Source organism: Schistocerca piceifrons, chromosome 7, assembly GCF_021461385.2.
Source record: "Schistocerca piceifrons isolate TAMUIC-IGC-003096 chromosome 7, iqSchPice1.1, whole genome shotgun sequence".
Lineage (NCBI taxonomy): Eukaryota > Metazoa > Arthropoda > Insecta > Orthoptera > Acrididae > Schistocerca > Schistocerca piceifrons.
In genome coordinates, this window is record NC_060144.1 from 38,204,060 (window position 1) to 38,227,406 (window position 23,347).

General features: G+C 39.1%; 1 protein-coding gene across 1 annotated transcript in view; it reads left to right on the top strand.

The window, feature by feature from the left end:
- The window catches only part of LOC124805407 (aminopeptidase N-like), a 521,668-nt gene that overhangs the window by 450,445 nt on the left and 47,876 nt on the right, over positions 1-23,347 (top strand). Inside the window, exon 13 of the mRNA XM_047265968.1 lies at positions 19,486-19,647. Within this exon, the coding sequence (XP_047121924.1) occupies positions 19,486-19,647 (162 nt within the window). The remainder of the gene's footprint in view (positions 1-19,485; positions 19,648-23,347) is intronic.

Consider the following 23,347-nt stretch of genomic DNA (forward strand, 5'->3'; position numbering starts at 1 on the left):
CATGTAGCAGCATTGATTGTTCCAAAATTGTTGAATTTTGACTGTAAGACATGTTGGAAAGCCATCACTTAGGAGTTTCTGAATGAAGTCTACAGTGATCCAGAGCTTCTAGAGAAGGCTATAACAGGTGACAGAACATGGGTACACGGGTAAGACATCGAGACCGAGTCCCAATCGTCCCAATGGAAACTGCCTGAAGAGCTGAGACCAAAGGATATTGGACAAGTTCAATCACATGTGTAGGTTCTCCCCACTGTTTGCAATAGTGCATCATGAGTTCCTGGTTTACGGTCATATTGTCAATAAGGAGTTATGCACAAAAAGGGTTATGGCAAAACCACTCACGGAAATTGCATCATGTTAATGCTGCTTATACCTCAGTGCTTTTTCATGATTTTTTTTCACAAAAAACAAAAATGTTATGTTGCCTCACCACCATATTCAGTGGACACAGCCCTCTGTGTCTTCTTTGTATTCCCGAGGCTTGAGAGAACTGTGAAAGGAAGTCATTTTGCCATCATTGATGAGATAAAAATAGAACCACTGAAGGAACTGAATACCATAACAAAAAGTGAATTCAAGACTTGCTTTCATGATTGGAGAAAGCACTGGCACAAATGTAGTAAATCTGAGGGGAAGTAATTTGAAGGGAACATGGTTGATGCTGATGAATAAATAAAGATTCTTTAAGAGAAAGAAAAATTTCCAGTACTTTTTGATGTACAAGTAACTTCAGGTGTGCCTCAGGGAAGTGTGTTGGAAACCTTGCTGTTAAAATGTTGTATATTAATGACCTTGAAGACAATGTTAATAGTAAAATAAGGCATTTTGCAGATGCTGCAGTTATCTATAATGAAGTACTATCTGAAAGAAGCTGCATAAATATTCAGCCAGATCTTGATTAGATTTAAACATGGTGCAGAGATTGGCAACTTGCTTTAAATGTTCAGAAATGTAAAATTGGGCACTTCACATAACAAGAAAATGTAGTATCCTATAACCATAAAATCAAGTAGTCACTGTTGGAATCAGCTAACTCATACACATACCTGGGTGTAACACTCTGTAGGGATATGAAAAGGACCAATCACAGAGGCTTTCCCTCTCAACCTGTATGATAAATCTGCCCTAACCTGTGGTTCTGGGTGATCTTCCCCAAAGTCTACCCCATTTCCATGACCTCTCCAGTCCTTTTCCTTGACACCTCTTCCTTCCCCTTCAACTCTTCTGCCTGAAGAAGGAGCCACTGGCTCCAAAAGCTTTGTAATTACAACTGTCTTTTATGTATGTGTTCTTCCACTGCTTGATGAGTAGACTTTTTGTCTATACTGTTAAATAGTTTTTTCAATAATTGATTGTTTTCGTTGTTATATTTTAGTAGATAAGAACCTTAAGATGTAAAAGTAAAATTTGGGTGTAGTCTGGAACTGTTACAGGACAATTACTTTTGGAACATGTATAAAGTTGTGAACCTGGCAATGCTATATAATTGCTAAATATGTATGAAAACTGGATATACATCCTAATCTAGAATGTCCCTAGAAATTGTCAGGATGTAAATTTTGGCTTCTCATTACAACTCCAACCACTTTGAAAGTGAGGAACTTGAAATTATAATAAATCATGCAGAAAATGAATGGAAAAACTTCTTTATTCTATTTTTTTATTGTTTTCAAGTTTTTATTTTATTGACAATACAATACAATAAAATTCAGAATATACATTTTCATCTTTGTATACTGTAATGTAAGACTTAAAAAAAATCTGATCTTGAATCAATTTCAAATGTATCTGAGTGTTTGACCCTGGGCCTTCTTTATTTATACTGCATATGAAACCTCAATTTTCTTAAGTTGAATGGGAAACCTATTTGTGGTCATTGGTATAAATTGAATGAGAGAGAGCTGTCCAGCTGTTGGATCTGTAATTATTGTAACATCACTGACATTATTTAATTTAATCTGCAAACAGATAGTATTACAAAGTTTTGGATGATTCAGATTGGGTAATAGTATTCTATCTAGAAGCTGATGAGCTGTAAATATAAATTTCCAAATATACAGGCTTTCTGTTGAAATTGACTGTAGGGGAGAAAACAAAACAGCACATCGTTGTGCATAAAACTTTTGTTTAAATTTATCTATGTGAAGAAACAATATATGTGGAAGAAACAGTTTGTCTAACAGTTTAACTGACCTGCTATCATAGTTAAAACTGGCTGAGAAAAAAAAAATGCACATTTTCATGGAACAGAACAGCATTTTCTTTCTCACAGCCAGTTTTAACACAAAACTTGTACATTTTTGTTTAAATAATATGTAATATATGTCCGTATGAAAATTTATTAGAGTATTGCATAAAAATTTGAAGTAAATCAGTCCAGAAATTTTCACGATTTTTTAGAAACAACCTAGTGGATAATATTGAAAGTTTATTGAGGCTTTTCACCTATGATACTGTAGTGTATAGAGCAGTTGCAACACCAGAAAATTGTATCGAAATGCAGGGGAGCTGCAGAGAATTGAAGCTTGGTGCAGAGATTAGTAGTTGACCCATAGCATAAAGAAATGTAATGTATTGCACATAAATAAGTAGAGAGACACACAATTGTGTGATTACACAGCTCCTGAACAATAAATGAAAGCAGTCTCACCCATGGAATATGGGAGTATGATCATGGAGTGATTAGAGATATGTTATAAAATGCTCCTTCAGCCGATACTTGAATATTATTCCTCAATCTTACCAGATGAGATTGATAGAGGAAATAGAGAATATCAGAAGAAGAGTAGCGCATTTCATTATAGGTTCATTTAGTAAGTGTGAAACTGCCACAGAGTTGCTCATTGAACTGCAATGACAAGACTCAACAAGAGAGGTGTATGTTACATGATAAGGTTTACTACTGAAATTCTGTGAGTGTATGTTTCTAGATAATTCAACCAGTATATTGCTTTCTCCTATGTGTGTCTCGCTAAAAGACCATGAACATAAAATTATAGAGATTTGAGTTCGCACAAAGTGTTACCAGCAATTATTCTTACCACAAAACACATTTGACTGGACAGGATACTGTCAAAAGAGCAGGGAAGTGGGGGAGGGGGTCAGATTTGTCAGAGAGGATCTTAAAAAGATGCATGTTTTTAATTTATTCTGAAAGTTTCCATAAAGAGTGATAAATTATTTTAGTCAGAAATGGTCTCTGAGTTTTCACCAGTTGGAGATATATCTAATTGGGAGTGCTGTATTTTGGTAAACCACTAACAAGCAGCTGTGCTCCAATCTCCTGTCGCTCTCTGAGGTCATTTTACTCTCTTGTTCTTTCAATCTGGTTTTGACCTGAGGAAGTGATCAGAAATGGAGAAGCCCTAAGTTTTTTGGACACAATGATTATTAGTAACAGGGCTTTTGGAATAAAGAAATCTATATTTAACAGAGAAGCTAGAACAATAATTTAGTGGTGGAAATGCAAAGGACCTGGTATTATTCAGTCTTACACTTTCCCAAATTTCCTCATTTAAGTATGCATCTGTCACTTGTTGTGATGTAATAAAGGTAATTAAAGAACATCCTGGCGGCAAATGCATGAACAAAAATGAGGAGAATTTGGATTATTATTTATTTATCATATGGCTTTTAGTGCCAGGCATCTCCGAAGAGATGCTCGGCTCGTCTTCAGTGTAGCTCATTTCATTTAAGCAGAGAAGCTGTGTCTTTAAGGGAACTTGAATCTATCAGGAATGAAAGGTATTTGGGACCTGGCTGTGGGCTAAAGTAAGTGACCAACTACAGCATTTGTGTAAACTGAAAGTAGGAAACCACAGAAAACCATTTCAAGGTTGACAGCAGATGGATTCAAAGCATCTCTCCTAATGAACCTGGGGATTGCTAGCTCAATGTCTCAACACACAGAGCCATACCAAGTTGGTGCAGAATTTGAAAAAACTGCTTGTTGAACATTGTTTTAAAATAAAATAAAATGTTGTTGTTGTGGTGGTCTTCAGTCCTGAGACTGGTTTGATGCAGCTCTCCATGCTACTCTATCCTGTGCAAGCTTTTTCATCTCCCAGTACCTACTGCAACCTACATCCTTCTGAATCTGCTTAGTGTATTCATCTCTTGGTCTCCCTCTACGATTTTTACCCTCCACGCTGCCCTCCAATACTAAATTGGTGATCCCTTGATGCCTCAGAACATGTCCTACCAACTGATCCCTTCTTCTGGTCAAGTTGTGCCACAAACTTCTCTTCTCCCCAATCCTATTCAATACTTCCTCATTAGTTATGTGATCTACCCATCTAATCTTCAGCATTCTTCTGTAGCACCACATTTCGAAAGCTTCTATTCTCTTCTTGTCCAAACTATTTATCGTCCATGTTTCACCTCCATACATGGCTACACTCCATACGAATACTTTCAGAAATGACTTCCTGACACTTAAATCAATACTGGATGTTAACAAATTTCTCTTCTGCAGAAACGCTTTCCTTGCCATTGCCAGCCTACATTTTATATCCTCTCTACTTCGACTAGGTATTAAAATTCATGGAGAAGAAATAAAAATAAAATGTATCACAACAAAAAATTGAATTCTGACATTGCACATTTTTCCTTTAATTGTGCATGTTTAGTCATTTATAATGCATGGAGAAATTCATATTTTGAGACTAGAGTTGCTGGCTTCATTTATTGTACTATTTCAAGAGTACACAATAACTATGTCATGTGTATAATTTCATTTAGGTGATAAGGGAGGTCTGGACCCCTGGACACCCCACCCCTCTCCCCTTTGGCTACGTCCTTGGGCTATAACAGGAAAGGGTGAAAAAACAGAAATACACAAAATACCCTCTTCCATACCGTGTAAAGTTGACTTGTGAATTGTGGTTGTAGATGGCACATGCTGGTTCAGGGATGAATTGAGAAGATGGTAGCAGGTCCAATGTTTTACTTTTGGAGTACTCCTAATATGACAAGCATTCAAATCAGAAACCAGCCACACTGGGACTGTGGAATGGTTCCATTCAAAAGCAGTCAGCACATGTGTTAGGACCTTTTTCCCACTGGGAGAAAAGAGGATCAGTTCCTGTTTCACGGAGTGTGGTTGGCCTCTGATGGATCCACAATGGCAACCAATCTTGCAATTCATCATCTGACTGAAACCGTTGTCCACACTTGTCTTTCTTTAGGTTGCCAGATATATTAAAATTACATAGTGAAAAATCTGAGCTGTATATGGAGGATGTCACAATGTTTTCCAACCAAATCACAGAAGCATAACCTTCATCTGATTGTTAGTGCAGGGAGCAGGCGTTATAGTGCAATAGGACAATTCCGTCTGACAGCACAAAGTAGGACCTTACCAAGACTTGTGTGAAGAGCTTTTTTTTTTTAGGGGGGGGGGGGGGGGTGGCTAGATGAGCGATGTTTCCATTGGTGGCTTTGCATTTGTCCTCAGGCTGTCGGAATTCTGCCAGATAGAATCATCCTGTTGCACGATAATGCCCATCCCTACACTGCCAATCAGCAATTTGGTTGGATAACACTCCAGCATCTCTTGTACAGCCCAGATCTTTTCACATCTTTGGCAGCTTGAAGTGAGACATGTAGGGACATCAGTTTCAGTCAGCCAAAGAAATGCAAGAGTGGGTGTGGCTGTGGATCTGTCAACCATGTCTTACAAAACAGAAATTTACCATCTCATCTCCCAGTGGGATAAATGTCTTAACATGTTTGGTGATTACTTTGGAATGGAACTACCCCATGGTCTGTCTGTGGTGGATGCTTGGTTTTCATTGACTGCTCCTTCCATTATTGCATTTTGTTGTTGTTGTTGTTGTTGTCATTTTTGTTGTTGTCATGCTGGTTTTTAAGGGATCCAATTTCAGGGGAAACTGGGGTCATCTTTTGAACTGTGGTTGTGTAAGATTACTATTTAAATTTGATCCTGTACTACATTATTTACAACATTGCCAACCTTAGCATTATTGTGGTGGCCATTGTTGAATGTTTTGTGTGATTTGCTTTGTGTTGTGTGTTGCTCATTGTCTTCTTATTTTGGAAAGAACAAAGAGGCTACTCATGGTCTATAAGTGAACTTGGTACCATTTTGCTAACCCAAAAAAGATCAGCACATGTCAGTCCTGCTTTTGCAGAAGCACAAAAGATATGTAGGCTGCCAGCTGTGCACGAATGAGGCAGCACTTGTCCTCCGCGCTATTCCTGTCTCCACAACAGGCAAAGTCCTCTTCTGTTTATGCTTGCGACTTTCTGTCAAGACAAAATTCTGCACTGTATCCCTCTAAAGACTTGTTTTACACAGCTGTCCAAACTAGACCATCATGAAAAAGTGTCTTCATCATCAAACCTTAATACTTGTATCTACTGCATCATCAAAATATAATTTTGTGACAAACTTTGCAAATCATTCCTATGCGTATATTTGCATAATGCTTTCTGCCACTGAGGACAGTTATGAGCACAGGTAGAATTGCTCATAAAATAGATTTTGTTATAAAAAAGATCTAGTAGTCTTTAAGTTAGCTTGTTGGTTGTGGAAGTAGAAGTATGATATTTCTGCTTGAAGGTTTTAGCTTAAAATAAATATGTATGGGAAATAACCTTTTGCAGACATTTTGTGTTTCACACATCTAGGTAATTCCCAACTTTTTGACACAGTGCCATTTCAATATTCAAACATGACTAAGCCTCAAAATATGACACTACACACACAGTACAGTAGCTCCCCAACAACATCCAGCTTACGACTAACCGGGAAGGACAAAGATAAAACATATGTCAAAGGAAGTCTTTACATATCAAATGAGTTACTTACCAAAGATCTCTTCTGAAGTTAGTTTGAGAGTTTATAATTAATAATTTTAAATTTGAATGACTTCAAATGTACTTACACTTGGATAACCAAATTTTGAAATAAATCCAATATGTGCACCATAATAAGGTAACAAGTGTTGTTGGTAATAAATATTAGTGTAAAAAAATGTAGTCAGATTTTGAACCTTTAATGTGGCATTGTCCTATCACAAAGTTATACAAGAATTTATTGATACAAATATAAATCTATATACTAGGAAGTCCTTTGTTAGAGTATTTGCAGTGAAGCCTTGTTTGAAGGTGCAAGGTGAATGATGGAAGGTAACAACAAGAAGACAACTGCAGTTTCTGAACTGTAGGTTTACAGAGGAATGCCAAAGATTAGATAAGGTAGATCCAATAACTAATGAGGATTGAATATTTATTACACACTTCAAAAAAAGTTTTGCATCACTTTGGTTCCTGTACAGAAAATTGTAATAGAGAGCAACATAAATATGATCCATCCTTTTTATTGCTCATGAAAATCACATGTTGCGTGTTGTACCACCATGCAGTGAGACCTTCAGAGGTGGTGGTCCAGATATCTGTACACATGGTACTTCTAATACCCAGTAGCATGTCCTCTTGCATTGATGCAAGCCTGTATTCCTCATGGCATCCCTATCCACAAGTTCATCAAGGCACTGTTGGTCCAGATTGTCCCACTCCTCAACGACGACTCGGCATAGATCCCTCAGATTGGTTGCTTGGTCACATCATCCATAAACAGCCCTTTTCAATCTATCCTAGGCATGTTTGATACGGTTCATGTCTGGAGAACATGCTGGCCACACTAGTCGAACGATGTCATTATCCTGAAGGAAGTCATTCACAAGATGTGCATGATAGGGGTGCGAATTGCCATCCACAATGACGAATGCCTCACCAATATGCTGCCGATATGGTTTCACTATCAGTCGGAGGATGGCATTCATTTATCATACAACCATTACGGTGCCTTCCATGACCACCAGCGCATACGTCGGCCCCACGTAATGGCACCCCAAAACAGCAGGGAACCTCCACCTTGCTGCACTCACTGGACAGTGTGTCTAAGGCATTCAGCCTGATGGGGTTGGCTCCAAACACATCTTCAACAATTGTCTGGTTAAATGTATATGCAACACTCATCAATGAAGAGAACATGATGCCAATCCTGAGCTGTCTATTCAGCATGCTCTTGGGTCCATCTGTACCATGTTGCATGGTGTCGTGGCTGCAAAGATGGACCTTGCCATGGACATTGGGAGTGAAGTTATGCATTGTGCAACCTATTGTGCACAGTTTGCGACATAACATGATGTCCTGTGGCCACACGAAAAGCATTACTCGACACTACACACACAGTACAGTAGCTCCCCAACAACATCCAGCTTTGACCCACCGTGGTACAACAACCGAGTTAGAAAACTGCTGCGGAAGCAAAAGGAACTTCACAGCAAACATAATCATAGCCCAAGCCTTGCAGACAAACAAAAATTATGTGAAGCGAAATGTAGCATGAAGAGGGCTATGCGAGAGGCGTTCAATGAATTCGAAAGTAAAGTTCTACGTACTGACTTGGCAGAAATTCCTAAGAAATTTTGGTCTTATGTCAAAGCCGTAGGTGGATCAAAACAATATGTCCAGACACTCTGTGACCAAAATGGTACTTAAACTGAGGATGACAGACTAAAGGCCAAAATACTAAATGTCTTTTCCAAAGCTGTTTCACAGAGGAAGACTGCACTGTAGTTCCTTCTCTAGATTCTCGCACAGATGACAAAATGGTAGATATCGAAATAGACAACAGAGGGATAGAGAAACAATTAAAATCGCTCAAAAGAGGAAAGGTCGCTGGACCTGATGGGATACCAGTTCGATTATACACAGAGTACGCGAAGGAACTTGCCCCCCTTATTGCAGCGGTGTACTGTAGGTCTCTAGAAGAGCGTAGCATTCCAAAGGATTGGAAAAAGGCACAGGTCATCCCCGTTTTCAAGAAGGGATGTCGAATAGATGTGCAGAACTATAGACCTATATCTCTAACATCAATCACTTGTAGAATTTTGGAACACGTGTTATGTTCGAGTATAATGACTTTTCTGGAGACTAGAAATCTACTCTGTAGGAATCAGCATGGGTTTCGAAAAAGATGATTGTGTGAAACCCAGTTCGTGCTATTCGTCCATGAGACTCAGAGGACCATAGACATGGGTTCCCAGGTAGATGCTGTGCTTCTCGACTTCCGCAAGGCATTTGATACAGTTCCCCACAGTCGCTTAATGAAAAAAGTAAGAGCATATGGACTATCAGACCAATTGTGTGATTGGATTGAAGAGTTCCTAGGTAACAGAATGCAGCATGTCATTCTCAGTGGAGAGTAAGAGTGATTTCAGGTGTGCCGCAGGGGAGTGTCGTAGGACCATTGCTATTCACAATATACATAAATGACCTTGTGGATGACATTGGAAGTTCACTGACACTTTTTGCGGATGATGCTGTGGTATATCGAGAGGTTGTAACAATGGAAAATTGTACTGAAATGAAGGAGGATCTGCAGTGAATTGACAAATGGTGCAGGGAATGGCAATTGACTCTCAATGTAGACAAGTGTAATGTGCTGTGAATACACAGAAAGAAAGATCCCTTATCATTTAGCTACAATATAGCAGGTCAGCAACTGGAAGCAGTTAATTCCATAAATTATCTGGGAGTACGCATTAGGAGTGATTTAAAATGGAATGATCATATGAAGTTGTTCGTCAGTAAATCAGATGCCAGACTGAGATTCATTGGAAGAATCCTAAGGAAATGCAATCCGAAAACAAAGGAAGTAGGTTACAGTATGCTTGTTCGCCCACTGCTTGAATACTGCTCAGCAGTGTGGGATCCATACCAGATAGGGTTGATAGAAGAGATAGAGAAGATCCAACGGAGAGCAGCGTGCTTCATTACAGGATCATTTAGTAATCTTAAAAGCATTATGGAGATGATAGATAACTCCAGTGGAAGACTCTGCAGGAGAGACACTCAGTAGCTCAGTACGGGCTTTTGTTGAAGTTTCGAGAAGATACCTTCACCGAGGAGTCAAGCAGTATATTGCTCCCTCCTATGTATATCACACAAAGAGACCATGAGGATAAAATCAGAGAGATTAGAGCCCACACATAGGCATACCGACAATCCTTCCTTCCACGAACAATATGAGACTGGAGTAGAAGGGAGAACTGATAGAGGTACTCAAGGCACCTTCCGCCACACACCGTCAGGTGGCTTGCAGAGTATGGATGTAGATGTAGATGGTGGTGTTGCTGTCAGGGTTCCTCCGAGCCATAATCTGTAGGTAGCGGTCATTCACTGCAGTAGTAGCCCCTGTGTGGCCTGAGCGAGGCACGTCATCGACAGTTCCTGTCTGTCTGTATCTCCTCCATGTCTGAACAACATCGCTTTGGTTCACTCTGAGGTGCCTGGATGCTTCCCTTGTTGAGAGCCCTTCCTGGCACAAAGTAGCAATGTGGGTACGATTGAACCATGGTATTGACTGTCTAGGCAGGAACTACAGGGAACATGAGCCGTGTACCTCCTTCCTGGTGGAATGACTGGAACTGATCAGCTGTCGGACACCCTCCATCTAATAGGCACTGCTCATGCATGGTTGTTTAGATCTTTGGGTGGGTTTAGTGGCATCTCTGAACAGTCAAAGGGATAGTGTCTGTGATACCATATCCATAGTCAACGTCTATCTTCAGGAATTTTGGGAACCAGGGTGATGCAAAACTTTTTTTGATGTGTGTAGATGACTGTTGTATTTAGCTAGTGTGGCGATGTTTTGACTGGTTGAGCAACAACTATTCTAGATCTATTAATCCATGCAGCTACACTTTAACATGCCCTTATTACACTGGTGTAGATATTCAGCCTTGAACCTCTAGTAATTTGCCACAGGGTCCAGCTATTCGGTGCCCTCTTCTTCCTTGGCATCAAACTTCTTTTGTCTGCAAAGGTTTAAATAAGTGAAGTGGCTATAAAACATAACACTGCTTCTCTATTTAAATAAAGTGTAGATTGGTTCCAAATAACTATGTATATTGTCAGAAACTTTCACAAAATGTTACATGTTACATGACAATCAATTAATATTACTGTCTCAAAGACCTCTTATTAACATTCTGTGAATAGTACACAACAACAGTGGCTTATATTACATCATTTTTGCCATCCTTGGTGCCAGAAATCTTCCATGGTATGAGATCTCCTTCATTCCTCCTTGCTCCATGGAGATTAAAAATGCACTCTAGCAGGTAGACTCTGCATCTGTTGACTAATACTTTACCATAGTATGTGTCCCGAAGTTTACAAACTAATTAAGATCATGCACATCTTTACTCTGAGCTCTATATTTGACGTACGCGATACATGCCCTTCTGTGAATGGCATGGATAACTACAAGGAGTTCCTGAATGTATTATGGAAAAAAAAGTGGTATAATTTACCTAAAATAATGGGTCAGTTGATAGGGGACACCAAACAATACCCAATTTGGTAATGGAGGGAACTGGAACTGTGGGGAGGAGGAGGACGGGTCAGATGCAAAGGGGATGGAGTGGGTTAAAATTGTAGAAGGAAGGGAGACCAAAGCTCGACTACAGTAATCAGTTTCAAATGGATGTAGTCTGCAGTAGTTTTACAGAGATGGTGAGGGAAGTGATCGATGGTTCATCTTTCACTATGTACTAGATTACTTGATAAAATCCGTAAATTTACTATATCGTACAGGCAACTTCAGATTGTAATCTTGCTCTATGTTTAGTTTTAATGACATAAATAACACAGTTATGTATACTTACATTTAGAATATGCATTCAAACAAAGAATCTCACACAAATAATATTAATTTTATTATGTTTCAATTAACTTGTTTTCCATGTGTTTCTCTTTCACATGTGTGTACAGCAGCTTGACTGTCACACTGTGAGTAGGTTACACTGTGTGACAGATCTGTCAGTCCAATGTGGTCTGAGTTATCTTCTACTGTTCTTTTTCAAATACTGTCACCTTCTTGTTTCACTCCCATGGATCGACTAGTTTGTACCATGGCCGTGCGTGAAGTTATCCTTCTTAGCTTCATCTCCATCAGGGTGATGCTGTAAGAGAGTTTCTCACTATTTCCAGCTACAAAATGATGAACATATTTTCAGTTTCCTTCAGAAATAGTTCTCCTTCTCAACTTCATCTCCTGCCAGGGTGATGCTGTAAGAGAGTTTCTCACTATTTCCAGCTGCTAAATGATGAACATGTTTTTAGTTTCCTGCAGAAATAGTTCTGCTGCAGTATGGGTAACAGGTGTATCACAGTGTGTGAATTATCTGGTGAAGTAACTGTAAACTTGATACTAAATTTTAGTAGGCAGGCAAGTATCATCTTCTAAACTGCACACAGATTCGCTGTGAAATTCTGGCAGTGTACGTATCAAATGCAACGTCGCCCACCCAGCTAGGCTCCATGTCTAACGTGCTGCTTCCCAAGGGGGAAGTCATGCTGGTCCCTGGCATGAATCCACTTGGTGGATTAGTGCCGAGGCCCGGTCTGCCGGCCAGCCTGTGCATGGTTTTTAAGGCGGTTTTCCATTTAGCTCGGCAAATGCAGGCTGGTTCCCCTTATTCTGCCTCAGTTACACTATGTCAGTGATTGCTGCACAAACACTGTCTCAACGTACGCGTACACCATAATTACTCTACCACGCAAACATTTGGGGTACACTCATCTGGTATGAGACATTCCTGGGGCAGGGGGGCGGGGGGGGGGGGGGGGTCCACTGGGGGCAGAACTGCATAATAATCCTGGATCTGGTGATCTGTTGTGGGGCGGTGATGGGGTGGATGGACTGCTGTGGCCTGTTGTGGGGTTGTGAACCACTGAGGGCTATGAAGGGATGAAGCCTCTCTGTTGTTGTCGTTTCTGGGTTAATACACACAATACAGTACACAAATGCAATGTCACATCCAACTGTAGTGAAATGGTGCCGACGATTTGGCCACAGCCTCATGGATGTGGGTAGTGATAATGGGATGGAAGACCATCTAAAGGAAGGAAGGAAGATTAGTGTTTAATGTAGTGACAATACTGCAGTCAACAGAGACAGAACAAAAGCTCAGATTGTGAAAGGTTGGGGAAGGAAAATAGCTGTGCCCTTTTCAAATGAACCATCTTGGCATTTGGCTTGAAGGCCATCAACATTGACTACTGGTGACAACATCCAGGCAGTCAAGGAACTGATCCAGAGCAATTGTAGATTTACCTACAATGACCATGTTCACACAGTGAATTTCCATCTATGAGTAACTGAATGACTGGTATAACATTTCGACTGTTGTTTACAAAGATTTGGTGAGTACATTCAAAAATAATGTCATGTATCTCTATTACCTGGAAATATAATGCAGCATTTAATGAACATTACTTCACCTGCAATAGTAATGTGTAATTTACTTTTTTAAGTTTCCTCATATGAACTGCGTGTGTGTTTGCAAGTTTGGCAGGAGAACTTCTGTGAAGTTTGGAAGGTAGGAGGCAAGGTACTGGTGGAATTAAACCTGTGAGAATGGGTTGTGTGCTGAGCTTGGACAGCTCAGTCGGTGGACCACTTGCCCGTGAAAGGCAAAGGTCCCATGTTCGAGTCTCGGTCCTGCACACAGTTTTAATCTCCATCAAAGTTTCATATTAGTGCACACTCCACTGCATAGTTCAGATTTCAGTGCCTGACAGTGTCCCTTGAAGTTGTCATGACCACCCTAGAGAAAACAGTCATACTAAAATGTCAATGCTCAAGACAAGTGAAGACTGTAAATCTTAGATCTTCAGTGGAATTCTGTGTGGTCAGATGTATTGAATGATGTGTTTGAAGTTATGAGTGACTAATAACTGGATTTGTCTTCACATTTAATGTACATAGTTGAAACAATACATAAGATTATTGTGTCATCTTGTGCAATGATCTACATGTGGGGCAACAGTAATAGTCATTGTTTGTTCCCCATGTAAACTGAACCAGCACTTGGTTTTCAGTTATGAAAGTGAGCACATACATTGTTTAAGAATGTGTCACTTGCTTCTGTGATAACTATTACTATATTCAGTAAACATTTTGTTTTAAATTTGACACTTGAACATATATGTATTCTGATCAAACAGTAATTGGAATTTTTTAATTTTGTAGGTTTTATCATCCAATTTTCGATATTTTTATTGTGTTTGTACACATATCCCTTATATATGTTTGCATTTTGAGCAGTTCTGAATAGTTAGTTTACGGCTGAAAGTTTAAAAGGTTAAATGTGATTTTGAGTGCTCGACAAATTTTTACTTTTAGAAAAAGGTGGATCAAGGAATTTGCATTCTATTTTACTTGACAAATGGAATAAAATTCACCGTTGCATTTGAAATATTGACTGTGGCAGTTGGCGTATCTACTAGGAGTAAGACAAGAGTTTATGAGTTGTATAATGTTTCTTAGATGGTTGAGCAGGCGTTAAAGATTACAATTGACCTTGACACCCTGGCACATCAATTACTGACAACAATGTGGAAGAAGTAAGGAAAATGCTTGTGGTAAAACATTGAATCATTATCAGAGGGGTTGCCGATGATGTCAGCATTTCCTTTGGCTCACACTAAGCAAGTTTTTTGAATGTTTTGAGCATGAAACATGTAGCAGCAAAGTATGTTCCAAAATTGTTGAATTTTGACCAAAAACAATGTCATGTAGACATCACTCAGAAATTTCTGAATGAAGACAATAATGATCCAGAACTTCTGAAGAATGTTATAATAAGTGACAAAACATGGGTATACCGGTATGACAACTAAATCAAAGCCTAATTGTCTCAATGAAAATGCCTAAAGGGCCAAGACTGAAAAAAATTTGATTTCTCTGATTTCAGTGGGATAGTTCATCACAAGTTCCTGCCTTATAGTTGTATGGTTGATACGGAATACTACCCAGAAGTTATACACCTTTTTCATGGAGCATTCTGCATAAAATGACCAGAATTGTGGCAAAACCACTCATGGAAATTGCGTCACTATAATGCTCCTGTTCACATGTCAATGCTTGTTTTCAATGTTTTGGCAAAAAACAAAACCATTTTGTTGCCTCAGCCACTACATTTGGCAGAGATGGTTCTGTGTGACTTCTCTCTGTTTCTAAGGCTGAAGAAAACCATGGAAGGAGGTCATTTTGTCACCATTGATGATATAAAAACAGGATCACTGAAGGAGCTGAACACCATAATGAAAAGAGAGATCCAGGAATGCTTTCAAGACTGGAAAATGTGCTGGCAGAAGTATACATGAGTGGGGTTTACACTGAAGGGGACAAAGTTGATGAAGAAATAAAAATTCTGTAAGAAAAACAAAAAATCCTGTTGCTTTTTGATCACATCTAATACAAGCTCGCTTTCAGAACAGCTAGGTTTGCAATTAGCTAGATATATTACAGCAGATTGACACCTACAGCACTTGAGAATGGCTCCTAATGCTGAAATTGGCTAGTTGTGAGTAATTAAATAAAGTAAATGCTTGTAAACAACAGCTGAAGTGGATGTGTACAGTGCCTTTCAACTTTCCTATGGGCCAAACAAACTGTGGCTGTCCGTACCGCCCTTCTGTGTAGACATTCAATATCAACTGGCAATTGCATTTGGTATGGATCCCAAGTGCTTGCGCAGTATTCTACAATGGGTTGCATGAGTGTTTTGTAAGCAATCTCCTTTGTTGACTGATTGTAAATGGAGGTGGTGCATTTGCTGCAGTAGACAAATTCAAATCCATCTGAGACAGAAACTGAAGCAACATGTAAGACTGTTTGGGAAAGACTCAGCATCAGGTGTGGGCATAAAATAGTAACTGGATCCTTCTATCAGCCAATGGACTCATCTCCTGATGCAACCAAAAATTTTAGAGAAAACCTCAGTTCACTTCTACATAATTTCCCCAGTAGTACTGTAATCACAATTAATTGGGAAAATTACTTTTTGTTATTGGTGGGCATGATAAGACATCCCATGAAACATTACTAAATGTCTTCTCTGAAAACTACCTAGAACAGATAGTTACAAACCCCACTCATGATGGAAATATATTGCAGCTAACAGCAACAAATAGACCTCACCGCTTTGAGGTTGTCCACATAGAAATTGGTATCAGTAACCATGACATGGTTGTGGCAACACTGATTACTAAAGTACAAAGGACAACTAAGACAAGCAGAAACATATATGTGTTCAATAAGCTAGATAAAAAATGGGTAGTGTCATATCTCAATGAGGAACTTGAAACTTTCAACACAGGGCAGCATGTAGAGGACCTATGGCTCAAGATGAAAGGAATACTTGACCATGCACTGTATAGGTATGTATCCAGTAGAACAGTTTGTAATGGGAGAGGCTGAATGAAACACGTTTGGCTGTGAAGAGAGCAATGTGTGATGCATTCAGTGATTACCGTAGCAGAATATTGTCAAATAAACTTTCATAAAACCCAAGGAAATTCTGGCTGTATGTAATGGCTGTTAGTGGCACCAAAGTTTGTGTCCAGACCCTAGCAAAAGAGACAGGAACTGTAGTTGAGGTTAGCAAAGGAAAAGCTGAAATGCTTAACTCCATTTTCAAATGTTCCTTTACACAGGAAGACTCAGGAGAAATGCCCCAACTCAATCCTTGTGCCACTGAAAAGATGAAATAAAGAAGTATTAATGGCAGTGGTGACCAGAAACTGCTCACATCGTTAGAACTGCTTCAGGGCCTGATAGAATACTTGTCAGATTCTATACTGAATTTGCAGCTGAGTTAACCCCTCTTCTAACTACAATCTGTCGTAGATCCCTTGAACAAAAAACCATGCTCAGTTCTTGGAAAAAGGCACAGATCATACCATCTACAAGAAGGGTAGTGGAAGAGATCCACAAAACTACCATCTCATATTGTTGACATAGATTAGTTGTAGAATCTTAGAACATATTCTGAGCTCAAACATAATGAGGTATGTTGATCACAATGACCCCCTTGATGGCAACCAGCATGAATTCTGATAACAATGATCATGTGAAACCCAACTCTCTCTTTTCTCACATGACAAACTGAAAGCCATGGATCAAGGCAGTCAGGTTATGTAGTATTTCTTGATTTCCGAAAAGCATTTGACTCAGTACCACACCTATGGTTATTGTCAAAAGTATGATCATATTGGATATCAAGTGAAATCTGTCACTCAGGTTAGGACTTTTTAATAGGGAGAACACAGCATGTTATCTTGTATGGAGAGTCATCTATGATGTAGAAGTAATTTAGGGTGTGCCCCAGAGAAATGTGTTGAGACCCTTGCTGTTCATGTTGTATATTAATGACCTTGCAAACAATGTTAATGGTAGCTTCATACTTTTTGCAGATGATGCAGTTATCTATAATGAAGTACTGTTTGAAAAAAGCTTTATAAATTTATCAGATCTTGATAAAATTTAAAAGTGGTGCAGAGATTGGCAACTTGCTTTAAATGTTCAGGAATGTAAAATTTTGCACTTCACAAAATGAAAACAGGTAGTATGGAATGATCATATAGCTTCAGTTGTTGGTAAAGCATGTGGTAGACCAGTTTACTGGTAGAATACTGGGGAAGTGCAATCAGTCTACAAAGGAGATTGCTTACAAATCACTTGTGTGATTGGTTCTAGGCTATTGTTCAAGTGGATATTGAATGAATACAGAGAAGGACAGCATGAATAATAGCAGGTTTGTTTAATCTGTGGAAGAATGTTACAGGCATCCCAAAGGAACTGAACTGGAAGACTGCTGAAGACAGATGTAAGCTATCCTGAGAAAGTTTGCTAGCAAAGTTTCAAGAACAGGCTTTAAATGTACTACAGTCCCATATGTATCGCTCACATTGGGATTGTGATGGTAAGATTAGAATAATTACTGCACATATGGAGGCATTCAAACAATCATTCTTCCCATTCTCCATATGTAATTGGAATGAGAAGAAACCCTAGTAATTGTTACAATGGGGCACACTCCCTGCTATTCACCTCATGGTGGTTTGTAGAGTAGAGATGTAGATTGCATTTCTTTGGTATTATACCAATGAACTCAAGTCTGCCACCTGTGTTACCTATGACCCAGCATTTTTGATTGTTTGATTTCATACTCAAAGTGTTATGGCCACATATTTGAATAAGCTGACTGAATCCAACTCTGACTCATTGATTTCGTGGTCACAGGATACTATGATTTTGGTTTCAGGACGTGCACAGTTTGCCATTTCTAAATGATCTTTGTACCAGTGTGAAATCTCTTTGAGATCCAGCTGAATATTTGTGTAGATTTATTCAGACAGTATTTCATTATAGATAACTGCATCATCTGTGAAAAGGCTGAGATCGCTATTAAAATTGTCTGCAGAATAATTAGTATACAACATGAACAGTGAGACTCCCATCACACTTCCCTGTGGCACACCTGAAGTTATTTTTAGTTCTGTTGATGACTCTGTGTGTAAGATAACATGCTGCATCTTCTCTATCAACATATCTTCTATCCAGTCACAAATTCCACTTGACACACTATACAATTGTTCTCTCATGAAAATAAGTAGCTGTGGTTTTAAAAGTCAAGAAATTTTACATATACATGACTGCCTTCATCATGTTGTGTGAGAAAATTTTGAGTTGGATTTTATGCAATCTATTTTTTCAGTATCTATTTGTGACTGGATTGGAAATGGGAAAGTGACAATGGCACCACACACACTATAAGGTGACCTGTGGAATGTAGATCCCAATGTAGATGTCAGTGCAAGTATCAATGTCTTTAAAATTTATTAATCAAGTCATTTGATGTGGTCTTATTTTCACAAAATAATAAATAGCATAACATCATTTATAGTCATATACAAACTGCCTGGATGTTAACCAATAATAGGGGAGTAATTTTTGATTTATTGGTATTTTGTTTGTTAGGATGCTTTACCATTCTTATATTGTGTTTTGTTGTTCTCTAAATGTCATGAATATCTACTACAACATTGGTAACTTACAAGACGTCTTACACATTGTTTAGTGCTGTGATAGGAAACTCTATCTCCATCACAAAAATTCTCAAAGACTAATTACTTTTAAGTTATTCTTAAATTTATTCACATTGCACAGTGTTTTTTTGTTTAGGTCAGTGAGTGTGTTACAAAATGTATAAAAAAATTGGAATATAAACAGCTGAATGTGGAAAGTATAGTTAAATGATGGTGTTGTATCTGTTCTTTTGTTCTGTGTGCCAGACAAAGAAAATAACTGGCAAAAATGGATAAACGTTTTGTTCATAACCTCACTGGCAGGCCCTTCAGATAAACCTCATAACACTCCAAAAGTACTGACTGAAATCTGTAGTTAAAAATTAACGTACGTTACTGTAAGGCACACAATGATGGCAGCATGCTGCCAAAACACATTGTGCTAATAAATATTAGTCAAATGTGACTGAAGCAGCAACAGTATAAATTTTGGGTTAGAGATATCAGTCATATCTCTGTCTCTCACATGTTACTGGTTGCAGTGATTACAACTTCTGACTCTCTCCACAGTGTGGACCCGGACATGCGAGCGGCTGTGTACTGCGAGTGGGCGACAGACAATGCCCATTGGGAAGCGCTGTGGCAGCACTACCTGCAGACTAATGTCACCACAGAGAAGCAAGAGGTGCTCTCCGCTCTAGGCTGCTCCCAGGATGAGGAGAAGCTCAACATGTATGTGTCACTGTTCTGCCACTTAGCTCTACACAGTGAACCCAAATGACACTGACAAAATTTCAGAGGTTCTTCAGGTATGTAATGTAGGATAATTCTTACAAAGAAGAAACCAGCAACCAGCCACTATTAATACTGGTTGCTGTTTTCTTCTTTGTAAGAATTAACCTACATTAATTGTACACAGCCACAGTCTCACCACGTCTGTTTTAGACACAATAGCATTCTTCAGGTATATTTTTTGAGTATTTCATTATAAGGCACCAGTGGTCTGTTGGTAGATTCAGGGAATGGGACTGAACGTCAAGGTCATCAGTTCTGTAGGATTAAAGGAGGACGGGGAAGAAAGGCAGCTGTGCCATTTCAAAGGAACCATCCCAGCATTTGACTGAAGAAATTTAGGGAAATCATGGGAAATCTAAGTTGGGATGGCCAGATGTGGATTTGAACCATTGTCCTCATGAATGTGAGTCCTGCGTGCTAGCCACTGCGCCAACTTGCTCGGTACACCGGTGGTCTTCGATGGCTCATCAATGAGTAATTCCATTTCATTTGATATTTTATTACACTTTGTACAAGGGCATACTGAAAAGTAATGCCTCAGAATATTCTACATGAGAGCTCTTAGAGCTTTTTAAATAAAACAGTCATGTTTAACATTATACATCTTTATTCTTTGTGTGTACATATTTGCAGCCTTCTGCTGCTAGAGGGCTCTGAATAGTAGTGTGCAACATGGTGGTGTGTAATGTAACTATGGCAGTGCATGAGAAACAGCATGCTGTAATCGAGTTTCAAATTCAAAGAGTTTGTCCACAAGTGGAGTACCCTATCCTTCAGCACGACAGTGCCAGACCACACATGAGCGCTGTGACATCTGCAAAAGTCCGACACCTCAGCTTCACTGTTGTCAATCGTCCTCCTTATAATCCTGACTTGGCTCCATTTGATTTTCATTTGTTTCCAAAATTTAAGAACACTTTTCGGGATTTCACTTTGATAGTGACGAAGCCATGCAAAAAGAGGTGACATTATGGGTCAAACATTTTATAGCGATGGTATCAACAGACTCTTCTCTCATTGGCAGAAATGGTTCATAAGCAGGCACCACCCATCACAAAAGGGTAAGCTCTGTAGATGGTGGGGCCCTGGTGGGATATGTAAGTCTTGCCTTCTGTACCAATGTGTGCAGTGTGGTCGACAAAGTCTAACACTTTCTTGGACGACAAGAGACAGTGCGGTATTGGGTTGAACGACTCGTGTGTCCCTTCCAGTTGACATACATTGTGCATGCAGCTGATCCTCTTCTTTAGGTCATCAGCTATGCCACTCTCACCATTCAATTCTTCTCTGAAGACTGTGTCAGGTTAAAGGAAATAATATTAACCAGCTCTATATTCTTGAAAGAAATCATGTACTCATAGAATCTCATCAGTTCAACTAAAATATATTTTCAACTCTCATCCCAAAGTAACAGTTATTCTGTACAAACTCCAGCAAGCCACCTGGTTCCAAGATAAATGTCAGAATCAACTAAACACTCATAAAATTACATGTGTTCTGCCTCATGCATAGCCAAGACATGAAGTAAGAGTCGACATGAAGTAAGAGTCTCCATACAATACAGGCTTCATCTGTCTCTGTAACAATCCTCATGACACCACAAACCACTAAACATTGTACAGACACTCTTTGACTTTTTGATATAAATTCCAAGGCACTGCTGGTAACTACTTGTTGGGGCCACTCGTCTGATGCAGTTCCTGGCTTCTCGTGACAGCTGTCCCTCCTGCACACACAGATATGCATGGCACAGTAAAAAGTCTCTCTCACCCTCATCTTTAAAATATCAGGTGTTCAAGATGGTGGAGAGCCAAGTGTTTCTAGAATTTACCCTGAAATTCTCGAAGCACCACAAAAGTTACCATCGACACCACAGTTAGAACAGAAAAATGGGGCAAAGCAAAGGAGTGCACTGTCCCCCTCTACATTTCATCACTGTTATGGTTGAAGAACTGACAGGGTTGGAAGCATAAATAGGAGATGAAAGTGTGAAAGCAATGAGATTCACAAATAATTTGATGTTGTGGGGGAAATGGAGAAGAGGTACAAGAAAGGCTAAATGTACGTGATGACGTGGTGGGACAGTATGGATTGAAATTCAGTGCAAAGAACAGTGATGTGACGGTGACACTGGGGAATAAGAGACCAGCAGTGGATGTAATAGGGGGCAAGTAGGCTACTGAAAAAGCGAAAAATTTCTAATAACGAAGGAGTATAATGGAAGATAGTGGGAGCAATAGTAAGGAGATTAGCAGATAGGGAAGGCAAGTACATGGATTCCTGCAGAGTGTAAGAAACGTGGCCTGGGCAAGGCTGTGCCACCAAAACCTAAGCAAATGTTAAACTGAGTGTATTATGCTACAGTACTCATGTATGCATACTAAATAAGGGTAATGAAGGAAAGGCATGCGAGCAGGATACAGGTTCACATGATGGCAAGATGAAATTTTGTAGAAGCAGGATAGTAGAATGGCAAGAGTAAGGAATAGACAGTGAAAGGTTAGTGAAAGTGAACTGCATGCAAGATACCATTAAAAAGAAGAGGTTGAGGTGGTAAAGAAATGTCAAAAGAATGTGAGTTGCTAGGATACCGAGACAGACTCATGACATCACAATAGAAGGCATGAGACCTAGAGGAAGACGGAGAGAGAGATGGAAAGTCAAGTGAAAGAATGTGTGAAGAAGGGAGGAAAAGCTTTGATAAAGTGAATTGGAGAGAGAAACTTGATGGAGGGAGCCAGGAAAAGATCGACAGGCTTCTGTTCTCAACAGACCCAGTCAGGGGCTGCAAAGTGAAGAAGAGGAAGAAGAAGAAGAAGAAGAAGAAGAAGATTAAGAAGAAGAAGATGATGATGATTATTATTATTTTCTTTCCTTTCTCAGAAGTTATGTCTGGTTAAAAATGGAAAGTGATGCAGACCTTGATCAAGCATGATTCCTTTTAACTATACGGTATATGTTACATTGCATTTAGGAACTTTTGGGTAATTGAACATGTATCAATAATTACAGATTTCTGTAGTTGTATCTATATGTTTGGATGTACCTGTATTGCATTGATGTACTGGTGGATATTGTGTGGTATGACTCCCGTAGTTGATAGTATAATTGGTATAATTTCAACTTTATCCTGATGCCACATGTCCTTGACTTCCTCAGCCAGTTCGATGTATTTTTCAATTTTTTCTCCTGTTTTCTTTTGTATGTTTGTTGTATTGGGTATGGATATTTCGATTAGTTGTGTTAATTTCTTCTTTTTATTGGTGAGTATGATGTCAGGTTTGTTATGTGGTGTTGTTTTATCTGTTATAATGGTTCTGTTCCAGTATAATTTGTATTCGTCATTCTCCAGTAGATTTTGTGGTGCATACTTGTATGTGGGAACTTGTTGTTTTATAAGTTTATGTTGTAAGGCAAGCTGTTGATGCATTATTTTTGCTACATTGCAATGTCTTCTGGTGTATACTGTATTTGCTAGTATTGTACACCCGCTTGTGATGTGATCTACTGTTTCTATTTGTTGTTTGCAAAGTGTGCATTTATCTGTTGTGGTATTGGGATCTTTAATAATATGCTTACTGTAATATCTGGTGTTTATTGTTTGATCCTGTATTGCAATCATGAATCCTTCTATCTC